General features: G+C 31.4%; 2 protein-coding genes across 5 annotated transcripts; one reads left to right on the top strand and one right to left on the bottom strand.

The window, feature by feature from the left end:
- Window positions 1-1,521: 1,521 nt before the first annotated feature.
- Window positions 1,522-3,006, top strand: LOC131606102 (small ribosomal subunit protein eS12-like). Its single transcript, XM_058878382.1, has 5 exons — window positions 1,522-1,633; window positions 1,721-1,766; window positions 2,131-2,431; window positions 2,595-2,660; window positions 2,750-3,006. The coding sequence occupies exons 2-5, from the start codon at window positions 1,759-1,761 to the stop codon at window positions 2,807-2,809; spliced, it is 435 nt and encodes a 144-aa protein (XP_058734365.1). The 5' UTR covers window positions 1,522-1,633; window positions 1,721-1,758; the 3' UTR covers window positions 2,810-3,006.
- Window positions 3,007-8,102: 5,096 nt separating this feature from the next.
- On the bottom strand, window positions 8,103-11,008 carry LOC131601120 (uncharacterized). 4 transcript variants are annotated; one of them, XR_009283584.1, is made up of 4 exons: window positions 10,806-11,008; window positions 9,926-10,717; window positions 8,444-8,686; window positions 8,103-8,275 (listed from the first exon to the last, which is right to left on the bottom strand). XR_009283584.1 is itself a non-coding variant. In XM_058872866.1 (3 exons), the coding sequence occupies exons 1-3, from the start codon at window positions 10,836-10,838 to the stop codon at window positions 8,222-8,224; spliced, it is 879 nt and encodes a 292-aa protein (XP_058728849.1). In that variant the 5' UTR covers window positions 10,839-11,008; the 3' UTR covers window positions 8,103-8,221. The 4 variants fall into 4 exon arrangements, 2 of the variants coding, with proteins under 2 accessions (XP_058728849.1, XP_058728847.1); XR_009283583.1 differs by lacking the exon at window positions 8,444-8,686 and having other exon boundaries at window positions 8,739-10,717; window positions 10,806-11,007; XM_058872866.1 differs by lacking the exon at window positions 8,444-8,686.
- Window positions 11,009-13,524: the final 2,516 nt, after the last annotated feature.

Below are 13,524 nucleotides of genomic sequence, written 5' to 3'. Positions count from 1 at the left end.
TCCATATCTTTGTTGGTTATTTTGCCTTGGGGCTTCCTGAATTTGAATGTCTGAATGGTAGAATTCTTTATTTGCTCACGCTTTATTATCTTCCTCCTTTAGATGGACTTCTATTGACTAATGCTTATATTGAAACCTTATAATTGTTGATACATTAATGGGGTCTTTAGGACTTATCATTTTATCATCAGGGTGAGTGGGGACTCGCGTCAACCTGCATAATTTATTAATAGTACAAATTACCCACAAGCTTTGTGCGCGACGTTAGCCATATATTTTATATTTTCAGCAATTAAATACCCACATTAATTGGTTTCACCATTCAAAATAGCTAATAGACCTAAACACCGCTTAATAATAAATTGTGATTAATTGGAAATTGCTCAAAGAATGTTGCCTATGTACGGGGCAAAAAATTGCAATTTTGAGCTATACCCTAAGGTCACGCCACATTACTCATTCCACCCCAAGTTTACAAAATGCATCAAACATTTGGTGGGTCATGATATCTGTTATCTGATATTGCTCGTCTCTATAAGCACTAATAATGCATGCCTCAGGATGGTGGAAAAGGAGAAGATAGTATTTAGTGGCATGGGAAAATCAACATGTTTACCCCATACATATGATGTATAACAATTGTCGCTAAAAAAAGTTGCATTTGCATAAAACTCCAAGCCAATGGGTTTGTTAGCTTCTTGAATTAAACTGTTAAACCTTACCCATTGCCTTTGTTGCACCCGTTGTCTTTGTTGCAACATCTCAACCACTTCAGAGAAGCCTTGCAAATTGGTACAATCAAATCCTCTTGCTCTCACAATATGATAATCTACCAACTTAATATATTTCTCTGCATTGGCTTTAAAACAAAACTTTAGATTAGAAAAAAGTGGAACAGTTGGATCAGTTGGAGGGTTTGAAGTTGAACCCTTTTGAACTCTTTTTCTCTTAGGAACCATCTGCTATATAATAAGCACAATAACAATAATTTACAAGAAATAAACAAAAAAATTATGAATCAGGAAAGAATATTTGTGGGCATGGGAAAAAAAATAAAGGGTAGTAAAAATGCATCCCTTTTTTCGGATCTTTTGAAATATACGTTTAATCGAATTTTTTTAAAAAAATCCAAAATAATGTATACATTTTTACTGAATTCTTCAAAAAATCCAGAAAAAAGAATGCATTTTTATGAGATTTTTTATAAATTCGGTAAAAATGCAAAAAATATCAAAAAAATAATGCGGTAAAAAATCAAACTTACTTGTTACCAAACACAAAATATCCGATAATATATATGAAATGTCCGAAAAATCACAGAAATTTCGTTAAAATTCAAATTTCTCCGATAATTTGTGATAGAAAATATAATATTATTCAGGGTTAATATGATAAAAAAATTAAAAATATAGGGGGTGTGAAATGTCAAGTATAATTTGGAAGTTACAAAAAGATTCCTAAAAACAAAAATGCATATGATTGTAATCCAGGCCCAATCCTTTTGAAAGGACCTTCAAATAAAACCCTAAATATAACCAATTATCGCCTCCTTTGCATCAGAAACAAATTGGATAGGAATCTGAGTCCCCCTGAACTCAACGCCGCCGCAGCTCGTCGTCGGCAACCAGAAACAGTGAGAAATTCCGTTCCCGTTTCGTATTTTATTTTCAGGATATCCCTTTACGGTGCAAAATTTAATTTGGTTGGTTTGTTTGTGCAGGAAAGAAAGCTTTTTTCTTTTTCAAATCTACTAGGAAAATGTCAGGGTAAGATATATATATTTTTTTAATTTGCGTGAAATCTTTTGCTACAGAGGAATGGTATTTTTTGTTTAATTTGCAATTTGAATTGTTAACAAGGAGTTTGTTTCTGTGATTGTTATTGTTATTTGTGTTATGGGATCTGTGGTTAACTCGATTGGTTAGTTAGATGAAGATAATTAACCTAATGGCTAACATTTGTTTTGTATTAGTAGTAATGGTAATTTTAGGGTTCTTTTGTTTGGGTATTTATGTATTTGGTATGTGTGGTTTGTAGAGTTTATATGTTTGGTATGTTAGTCTAGAGTATTTTTGACTAAGTAATGATTCTTCTATGGCTCGTCTTTTTCATGAAATTTTTGCTATGCAGTGAGGAAGCTGTTGTTGTAGCTGAGCCTGTTGCTGCTGCTGCACCTGGAATTCCAGGTGAGCCAATGGACATCATGACTGCCTTGCAGCTTGTGCTCAGGAAGTCACTGGCATATGGAGGTCTTGCACGCGGCCTTCACGAAGCTGCGAAAGTGATTGAGAAGCATGCAGGACAACTTTGTGTTCTTGCAGAAGACTGCGACCAACCTGACTATGTTAAACTAGTCAAGGCTCTTTGTGCTGAGCACAATGTTAGCCTGCTGACAGTTCCCAGTGCAAAGACACTTGGAGAATGGGCTGGTGTAAGTGTGACTGAATTGTTTCTTTGTGAAATTCGATGGCTATTGCATTTGATCGGTCGATTATTACTTGTTTATGCTTTGAAATATATCTGGGTTGTTGTTGATTGCTTAGTTTGACTTCATTTTTGTTGTATTAATTATTGTTGGTCTTTTAACTATACAGTTGTGCAAGATTGATTCTGAGGGAAAAGCTAGGAAAGTTACCGGATGCTCCTGTGTGGTCGTCAAGGTATGGACTTTATAGAACTGATTTTTTCTCCTCTTTATGGGTCGTGTTTTGCATTGCTTTATACTTATATAATTGTTGGATGCACTCAGGATTTCGGGGAGGAGCATGAAGCCTACAATGTTGTTTTGCAGCACGTGAAAGCTCAATGAGTTGCAGGATCACGTTGAATGTGTGTTTCTTTCCGTTTCATTTTGTAGCTTTTCCATCCGAATGAATTTTGCTTCTAGCTGGAATTCTCCTAGGGATTTCAAATTTTTAATATGATTTTGCTGCTTCCAGTTGTTATTGTTACTCTAATTTAGTTACTCACTTTTGTTCTGCTATGATAATTTTAAGAATTTAATCATCCACTCGTCTCTCTCCGTCGCCTAGCGAATTTACTTTTTATGGATTTGCGCAAGCATCGTGTGCTGTTTTTATGCATTTTCGTAAACATGTTTATTTTACTAAAAAGTATGTCAACACGATAGGTGTAGCTGAAGTATCATTTCTTAAATCAAATACTGCTATGTAAACACATCAGAAGACGAGGCCTGCCATTGCCACTCTCTTTTGTGCCTTAAATTGGGAAGGATTTTGATATTTTTTCCAATAAAAAGAGTCTTCATAAATAATTTAGATGAAAGAGGAGGTTGACCTGAACTGCAATATTAATGCATAATTTAAAATTTTCATAATTGGAGTCAATAAAGTTAGTTTATTTGGCAACCTGATGGGTCATCGTGTGTTTGCCAATGTTTGGTAGTTTGGTTTGGTTTTATGTGATTTGACTAATTCTTTACTAACTATGCAATTTTCAAAAAACTCCTTAGTTTTTTGAGAAGTATATTTGGATGCATCATTTTCTTGATTAATGTCAGATTGTTTTGGTGATACATATTTATAATGTGGTTGGAGATATATCTTTGAAATGTATGCATATAGTAACAAGTACTCCCTCTGTCCCAAAATAAGTGTTTTTTTAGTCCTAAAAAGTTGTCTCAAAATAATACTCCCTCTGGTCCCATTTATAAGAAAAGATTCTCTTTTTAGATATATTGAATAAATGATGTATTTAGACATAATGTTGTCAAGATACATTATTTATTCAATGTATCTAAAAAGAGAATCTAAGAGAATCTTTTCTTATAAATGGGACCAGAGAGAGTAGTCTCTTTACTTTCCCAATGCAACATTAACTAACTTTTATCAACTTTACCTTTTATCTACACTCTTTTTAAGACATGACAATATATAACAACCAATAGTAATTAAGGGTAATTTTGTAAAAATGTTATCTTTATTGACTCAATCATTACTTTTCTTAATCCGTGTGTAACCACCTTAAACGACATTTATTTTGAGACGGAGGGAATATTAATTTTTGAATGATCCTCCTATCAAATAATGTTACAACATACTGTATTATAAGATTAGACTATAATAATGATATGAATAAAATAACATCTATAAAGTTCTTAGTCAAGATTACACAAATCCAATCCAAAAGTTACATTTAAAACATTAAATAACATACAATTTAAAATATATCAAGAGTGCAAATACAATAATCTACTTCGTATGACAGACTATGAGTCGGTCTCACTCTCGCTTTCCCCATTTTCCTGCGCTGCCTCCTATATTGCAGAGCCTCTCAAGCCTCTGCAATCATGACATCTTCAACACCCATTGCCTTAGAGCCATATGAAAATAGTCCTCCATCAATACCCGTCATCTAGGCAAAACATCAACAACATGATATGCCATGGTCCGCTCCTCTTCTATCTTCCAATAACTTGGCCTAGGTGGGTCTTATGGAGCATTCTGTACCATATAAGGATGTGACACTCGAAAGAACCACCGGATGTAACCGTCTAGGTAGCTCCACTCATTCGGTGCTATGGTACTCCGTGCCTCATCTGGTACCATATAATTAACATAATAACCAAACATAGCATTCATATCCATGTGTTTCACATGGGGAGGAGCAGACGCAGAAGGGTCTTCGGGAATGGACTGTGTGTAACCGAACAGACGCATGACGGACTTAGGCAGATGAGGAGTCGTCAAACGCCATGTATCTCCACTCGTTCAGTGCTATGGTATTCCGTGCCTCACCTGGTACCATATAATTAACATAATCACCAAACATAGCATTCATATCCATGTGTTTCACAGGGGAGGAGCAGACACAGAAGGGTCTTCGGGAATGGACTGTGTGTAACCGAACAGACGCATGACAGACTCAGGCAGATGAGGAGTCGTCAAACGCCACCAGCAAGCAAACCATCCAAAGTATAAGACAATGTCACCAAAGGGAATCGTCTCACGGTGATTGAGGTAATAGTGGGAGTGTATATCCTTAAAGACCAAGCAGTCAATATAACTAGACATCACATTTCAAGCGAATTGATTTCTAGCTTCTAACATTGTTTTCTTTAGATGTGAAGTTTTATAGTTGTGGAAACCTCTTGCTTTCATGATTTCAGTTAAACATATATGATTTGATTTGATAGTTTCAAATTCTTGAAACAGTTATAAATATATATCTTGATAGTTTCAAATTCTTGAAACAATTTTTTAACCGCATTCACTAGTTCTTCAATAAAATTAGGAGACTCTCTATGTTATAAGGCTTGTATTGAACTGAAAAATCCAAGATCTTAAATATTTAAGTTTGGTGAATTTGGAGGTTGACACATTAATCGAAGGTCAAACTCAAATCCATCTTGTGAGGTTATGAGATGAAATTCTTTATCTTCACAATAAATGTGTGTTCTTGACAATCAATGGGTGTTCTTGCCTTATCCTAATCAATGAATATTGGATGACCTATTCTTATTTTGGTTATGTTTCCTTAATAGGGGGTAACACTTTTTGAAAAAAAAAAAATTCTCATGACATCTTTTATAATTAATGTGATTGCTTTGGTCTCAAGTGTACCCACAAGTCCATTTAGACTAGATCTTTCAGCTGAATCTTGTATGACAAGATGAAATACACCAATCAAGTGTTATATTTTATTGCAAATCAAACCTTGACAAGTACATCAATCAAGTGTTATATTTTGTTGCAAATCAAACCTTGACGATGACAACTAGAAACATAATTTTTGGTATGAAATTTTTACTTTTACAAGTACGTATTAGACCTTCTTTCTCACGTACCAAATAAAAATGTCAAATGATAGCAAAGTTAAGAAATTTTTATTTGGTACATGACGAAGAAGATCCAATACATTATTGTAAAAGTAAAAATTTTGTACCAAAAATTATGTTTTAGTTGCCGTAGCTAAGCCAAGGTTTGATTTGCAACACAATGTAACATTCAACAGATTGATTGGTGTATTTTCTTTTGTGATAAGAGCCCGTTAGAAAATTTAGTTTAAATAGAAGTGTAACTTGAGACCAAAGCAATGACATAAATTACTAAGGATGTTCTGAGAATACCTTTACTTTAAAAAGTGTTGCATACTATTAAAGAAAAACAACAAAGTGAAGAAATAGGTCATTCGGTATTCATTCAAAATTGATTGTGAAGATGAAGAATTTTGCCTAGTAGCCTCCCAGTTCACACGATGGATTTGACCTTCGATTGGTGTGTCAACTTTCAAATTCACCAGATTTAAATGTTTTAGATCTTGATTGTTTTAGTTTAATACAAGCCTTACAACACAAAGAGTCTCTTAATTCTATTGAATGCAGTTGAGAAGTTTTTAAAAAAAATTGAAAATATCAAATCAAATTATATATTTTTAACGCTTCGATCATGCATAATTGAAATTATAAAAGAGGTTACCACAACTATAAAATTACACATATAAAGAAAACAATGTTAGAAGTAGAAATCAATTGCCATTTGAAATGTGAAGTCCAACTAGTACGATATGTAATTGAGTATTTAGATACTATTAATGGTGATAACTAACCATTTCATTCCTTGTAAAATAACTTTATTTGTAATGGGATGTTGTTAAACAAAAAGGAAATTGTTACGCAACTAGAGGTAAAAATCTTTTTAACTTGTTGGAAAAAACCTTTCATATAAAATAAAACTCATTTCAAATGATAGAAAGATAATTTTGTATTTTAATAATATTTTGAAAGACAAATCTTACGTAGCTTCTTCCATTCTCCTTTGCGTTCTCCTTCATTTGAAGTTTCATCTTCCTCGTCTGAGAATTTGTTTAAATCTATTGATCCATTATCTGGAAAGATATTTAAATCAATGGGGACTTCATCATCATGTTCTTCCATAAAATCTTCAACTATATCAAAATTCATGGAGTCTTAATATTTTCGGAGTTTTAATTGGAAGTTTCACTTTTAAGAGAGAGAATTATTTTTGGAGGTTTTACCGTTTATTTGGGAATTTTCTTAGAGGATTTTTTTTTCTCTAAAAAGTTGGATTAATGCATTGGAATACAACATTTAAATATCCAGTGTGCATTGGAATACATCATGCATTGAAGTCTGAAAATTGTAGAAAAAGGAGAGCGATTAGGGGCAGTTTAGGAAGATAATAAGTTCTACATTGATATTATAAAATGACTTATATTTTGGCACAATTTTTTTCTTCCAAAGCAACTTATAAAAATACGAAGGGAGTATTATTTATCATCTCTTTACTAAGTGATACGAAAAAGTATAAATTAGATACAAGCGGGGTGACTGATATGAGAGAAGGCTTCATGAGTTTTATGTGACACAAATGTACTGCTCAGGTTGAAGGGAAAATTTTATCAGGAAATAATAAATCGCAGATGTTGTACATAACAAAATGTTAGACGGTTAAGAATCAACGCATGAATAAAGTGTAGCATGGATGAGAATGCGACATTGGATGTGTGGTAAGACTAAGAGAGATAAGATTAGAAATGACAATATTAAAAAGTGTCGGTCTAACATCTATAATAGAAAAGATGTTGAAAAATAAATTTAGGTGATTTTGGTAAGTAGAGAGAAAATTTGTAAATTCTGTAGTAAGGAGAGTAGATCAGATGAAGATAAATCAAATACCTAGAGATAGAGAAGACCTAAAAAAATTACAAGAGATATTATTATGAAAATATCGAGATTAACAAATTGAATAGAAACATGGTATTAAATAGAACATTACGGTGGAATTCATGTGACCAAATCTACTTAATGGAATAAAGTTTAATTGTTGTTACTGTTGTACTTTTCTCTCATGAATACATACTATAAAACTGATAAAGTTTAATTGTTGTACTTTTCTCTGATGAATACATACTATAAAACAGTCACAAACCATAATAAATCTCACCAAGTAACTTTTCCTCTTTTGCTGAAGACAAGATATTAAGAAATGACATAAATTCAAAATGATGAATAGGTATCTCCGAAGCATTCACTTTGAATAAGTTTGTAGATCCCATAAAATTGAGCTTGTACTTATGGTTTGTTGTTCGGAATGAAACATCATTCAGAGCAAAATTCCAAGTGATTAATACATGTTATGATACATTGCAAAGAATTCATAAAGGTTCAATTTTGAATTACATATAGGGTCGTATTTTGATGGTCAAAATGGTTGGAAGTTTCCCAAGCCCAATTGTAAAGTCAGTATGCCTCCTTTTTCCATTTCCTTTGCGCATGCAAAGATACATTTTGATGCTATCCCAAATTACATGTCAAGACATAAAAAAAAGAGATCAATTGCAATAGAAATTAAAGCTAATTTTCAAACTAATCAAGTTAGACTTTTTTTCCATCAAGTTGTCACTGTGTTTTATAAAATCATCTAATATTCAAACTAAGCAACTTTTGAGCTAAGAATGGTACATATTTAAATGAAGTCTAGTTGCAGGGCCTTGATTCACAATAGCTTTAGGATGGAAGCTGAAATTGGAGTATGCTTAATAATAGGTTTTATAACATCATTATGCAGAAGATTGCAGCAGTTCCGCCTCCCTTTGATAATGAGGATAACAATCACTGCTCTTGGGGAGGAACTATAAACTGCACGTTCAAAATATAGTATGCGTGCATGGTTCTGACCAATACTACGAGAAGCCAGCATTTGGACTGTATATTAGCAAAAGTTAAAAAAAGATAAATTAGTTTTATTGAAGATTACCTTTGCCAACCCAAAATCTGCAAGCTTGACTGAACCATTTACATCAATCAATATATTAGAACACTTGATATCCCTTTACAATGTAATATTTGGATTGAAAAGATTAGAATGCAGACACATAGTAAATTAATATAAATTCAAGATTTATAGAAATCAATGACCAATCACTCCATCCCGATTTCATCTTTTTACAGTGGTTCAATGTTGTACATTTTCATATTAGGAAAAAAATTCACTATGAAAAGATTTATTGGATGCAACCCTAACAAAATTGGAGAAACAACCGCAAAAGTGGTTCACTAAGCACATAGAACAGAACGATTAAGAATATAAACAGTAAAGTTAATAAAATTGGAGAAATACCCTAACAAAATAATAGAAATTCTTTTACAGCAAAAGTAATAAATAGTAACATGAAGAACGAACAAAGTTTACTCAATAGTTAGAGAGAATAATCTAGTTCATATTGTAAAATACCAATCTAAGATACTGCCGCCCTTTGTTTGAAGATTTGGAGGCGCAATATATTTTAGAGATTTTTCATCCCAATCATAAACACTACAATTGGGTATTTGATGAACAGGATGACTACAAACTTGATACACAGAGTTGCTCTCATACCCCCATTTATTCGGGTTGCTCAATGCCTTACAGCTGTTAAAACAAACATAAAATAATGCAATATCCCCCAAGGTTTCGAGTTCCACGTAAGTCATGGTTGAGAAATCTATCTTGAAAACTTTTCTATCTGGCGGAGGGGACCCCCCTGCAAGATGAGGATTTAATCGAACTAGAAAAAGTTGTTCATCACATTTAACCAAGTTAATGGATGATGTCTCTACTTCTAATTCTATTTCTAGGGAATTAGCCATTTCAAAAAATTCAATATTTGCAGAATTCAAATTGAGTACCCCTATCCTGGCCTCCGAAGTAACAACATATATTATATTGTTCAAAGCCACAAAGTCGTCAACAAAGTTGTGAACAAAGTCGTCGTCAACAATATCATGGGGATAGACAGTGGAACAAGTAATCCAACCATTATTTCGAGATTGATAGACATGCAGACTGCCGGACACATAGAATAAAAATACCAAAACAAATTCCTCAGAGTCTTTGTCAAAATCAAGTAATGCACGGTATTTATGTCGAGGTGAGAAACTCTCAAAGGTGGATGGACAAATTACCTTCTTCTTTATTCTTGCAAATGGATTGATGAGCAGAAGCGAAGAATTGTCCGCTATAATAACGAAATATCCACATGAACAGGTAACATAGATAGGGAAGGAGGAGTCATGTGAGTAACTCAACATGTTCATCATCATCTTCTTCAAAGGATAGACCTTTTGTTTGGGTAGGCTAGTAAAGGAATATGGTAGCCTAACAGGATAATTCAAAAACTCAACAAGTAATGGTTCTTGGGATATCAAGAATTTTGATTTATCAATTGATTTATGAAAAAGTCTCCAATTTGTGCAGACTCGAGAAAACTGAAAGAGGTCGGCAAAATCTAGTTTTTGGGAAATGACAGAAAGCACATCAAAAGTAAGTTCATCCCAAGGAGGTTTTTGCGAAATGACAGAAAGCACACCAGTAGTAAGTTGATCCCAACGAGGAAGTGGAGCTGGAACTAAAAACGCATGCACTCTGAGCAGCTCCTTCACTCTTGAAGAAAGACACCTTTCATCAATCTTTCTTGCCCTGTAATCTTGAAAAACTTTAATAAAAGCATGATAATCATCTTTTAAAGCAACTTTGACTGCTTCGAAATACTGTGATGAATGTTGCGGCACAAGTTTGTTGAATTCCAAAATTAAATATTCATGTCCTTGAAACAAGCTCTTCAATTTTGCTTCGAAAACTAAAAAATGAATTCTTCTAAAGTGAAAATCTTGCCAGAGTTTGCAAAATTGATCATAATTTTCCCAGTCATCATAAAAGGCAACTTCTACTTCCCTTAAAAATTCTCCTAATGCCGCCTGAAGAACGAACGATTCAATTCAGTTTAATTCATTCCAAATCAAAAAAAAAGTAAATATAAAAATATATATATTATTCGGCACATACCGGCATTGGTTGAATCGAATTGCTGTAGAACATCTGGTTCGGAGGCAGGGGATGAAAATCGCTTGACGAGAGAGAATCGCTTATCGAAACAGTTCGAGAATCGCTTATCGACAGTGGTAAAATCAATCTGGTTCAGAGAAAGGGGTGAAAATCGCTTCAGAGAAGAACTCAACTTTTTTTTATTGGGCTTTAGTTTTTTGGAATTTCGAATTGGGCTCACGATTTATATGATGTTTGGATTTCAAGAAGAAATCAATAAGATATTTCTCTTTTGATTATAAATATTAGTATTTATTACTATAAGTATTTGAGAATATTAAAACTTGATTATAAAAATATAGTCATAAAAAAATCAATAAAAATCTGTTATTAAAACTCAGTAATTAACATGGTATCACAATAGACAAATCTAATATTTTCCGAATCTTTAAAAATCAATGACATTAATTTCAAATGGTCAACACCTTTCTTCAAATAATATTAATTTTAAATTTTCAACACCATTAAAAATTATTTATTAAATTATTTTAAAATCAATCATTTGACATTTTTGAGATATCCTAAATTTTAACTTTTAAACCAAGTTTTAGATTAATTTGTTTAAATACTCTAGTTGATATTACTTTAAATTAAAAATAAAGGAATATTTTACAATAGACCAAGTATAAAAATAAATAAATAAAAAATTATAAATTAGAACTAAATGTAAAAATAAACTTTAATTTAATTTAATTGTCAAGATAGTATTTCATATAAAATCCTCTCACTAATTTAAAATTGTTGATGAATTAATATAATTTAAATTTTAAACCAAAAATAATATATAAAATATAGAAAATACATATCAGTAAAAAAACATGAAAACAAGAAAGATAAGAATAAATCTAAGCCATTTATTATCACTACAACCTCATGATCCCTATTAAAAAGAAAATTATATACTTAAAATTAATTTAAAATTCACCTATAAAATAGTGATTCTTGCATTTCTTCTCCAAATTCCTTCGTACCCTATGTTTTAAAACCCAGATTGACCCGACCGGTTGAACCGGTTCAACCTTAAACCGTTGTCTAATCCGATTCAGTTTGGACCAATAAACAGATAGGTCTATAAAATTAGGATAAAATTGCTTCGAGCGCAAAATAACCGTAAAATTGATACCGATTTTTGGTGAACTAGACGGTTCAAAAATCAAAGACATTTTTTTTTATGTTTTACTTCATTTATTTCTTTGTTTAAATCTAAAAAATTAATTATAGCAAACATTTAAAATTGTATAAATGAAAAATAAAAAATAAAATTGAAGGACACAAGACAATGCAAATGTATTAGAAAGAGAAGAAATAATATAATGTATATGGACACAAGATAATCGATGTTGGTCTGTAAGGAGATGTGAAAACTTATACGGGTGAATAACTTATGGCTTTGAGTTAAACAATTAGGACAAATATATACATATTGGTCTTTAACTAATTTGTTATTAGATGCATTCTTCTTATTTTGTAAGCTTGTTTATTAGTATCGTATTTATTTGAGAATTTTATTTTCCAAATTTTAATATAAATTAATTTTATTAGGATATTTAATAATATATTTATTTATTTTTAGTTTAAATTTAATATACGGTTCAATCACGGTTGAATCGATTGAACCATGACCTGCATGTTTTAACGGTTCTTTCTCCGGTTTGGTTTTTAAAACGTTGCTTCGTACTAAATAACATTACTCATAAAATATTTTTAAAATTTAACTATTTGTTTAAAATAAAATAAAAGATTTCCTTTATAAAAAAAATCAACTTTACGCGATCACATGATCATTAACAATTAATTAAAAAAATTTAATCACTAATAATAACATTAAATTATTGTTTCTATTCCAAAAACATAAAGCTATTTAATTGTTGCACAATGATAGATGAAATGCACATTGAAAATTGCATCACACAGTAGTATAGTTATTCACTGACTTGGACATGTGAAGTTGCAATAGAAAGGTGCAAGTTAACTGAAACATGTAGCAGCCATCTTGAACTCAGTGTTAAAGGAGAACTTCAAATTTTTAGATTTCACTCAGTTTCTCCATAAAATTTAGAATAAATCTTAGTTTTAAGGTGAACTTTATATAAAGATGTGAGAAAGTTATTTGTCATGTTGTTTGTACATAATCAAAATACAGTTTATACTATATCTTTATCAAATTACACCGATATTCTGACAATAAATACATATCTTTTTAACACTCCTACGATAATTTCTAATATCAATCTACATTAAGGGTGTGTTTGGTTGTCAAGAGAAGTTGTAAAGAGAGAAATTGATAAGAGAGAGTGTGAAAAGAGAGAAAGAGATGAGAAATATAATAGATTTGAAGTATTGTTTGATATAAGAGAAAGAGAAGAGAAATAGAGAAGAGAGAAACTAAACAATTTTTTAAATTGACTAAAAAGTCCTTGTTTAAAAATATCTAATAAAAAATATACTTAAAATTACATTATTTTATCAAATTTAATTCCTGTAGAATAAGAAAAACAATCATAATTTTTATTTAAAAAACAACTATTTAAAAAATAAATATTTTTAAAACAAAAACAATTTGACTATTAATTAAAGTAAAATATGTAATCAAGTTATTATATTTTTAATATGATTTTGATTAAATATTAACTTTTACTTTTCCATAAAAATAAATAAATTCCCAAACTGAATAGCCTTA

The sequence above is a fragment of the Vicia villosa genome, linkage group LG5 (genome assembly GCF_029867415.1).
Source record: "Vicia villosa cultivar HV-30 ecotype Madison, WI linkage group LG5, Vvil1.0, whole genome shotgun sequence".
NCBI classification, from domain to species: domain Eukaryota; kingdom Viridiplantae; phylum Streptophyta; class Magnoliopsida; order Fabales; family Fabaceae; genus Vicia; species Vicia villosa.
The sequence above is the reverse complement of the archived record's forward strand: the minus strand, read 5'-3'. Positions and strand labels throughout refer to the sequence as shown.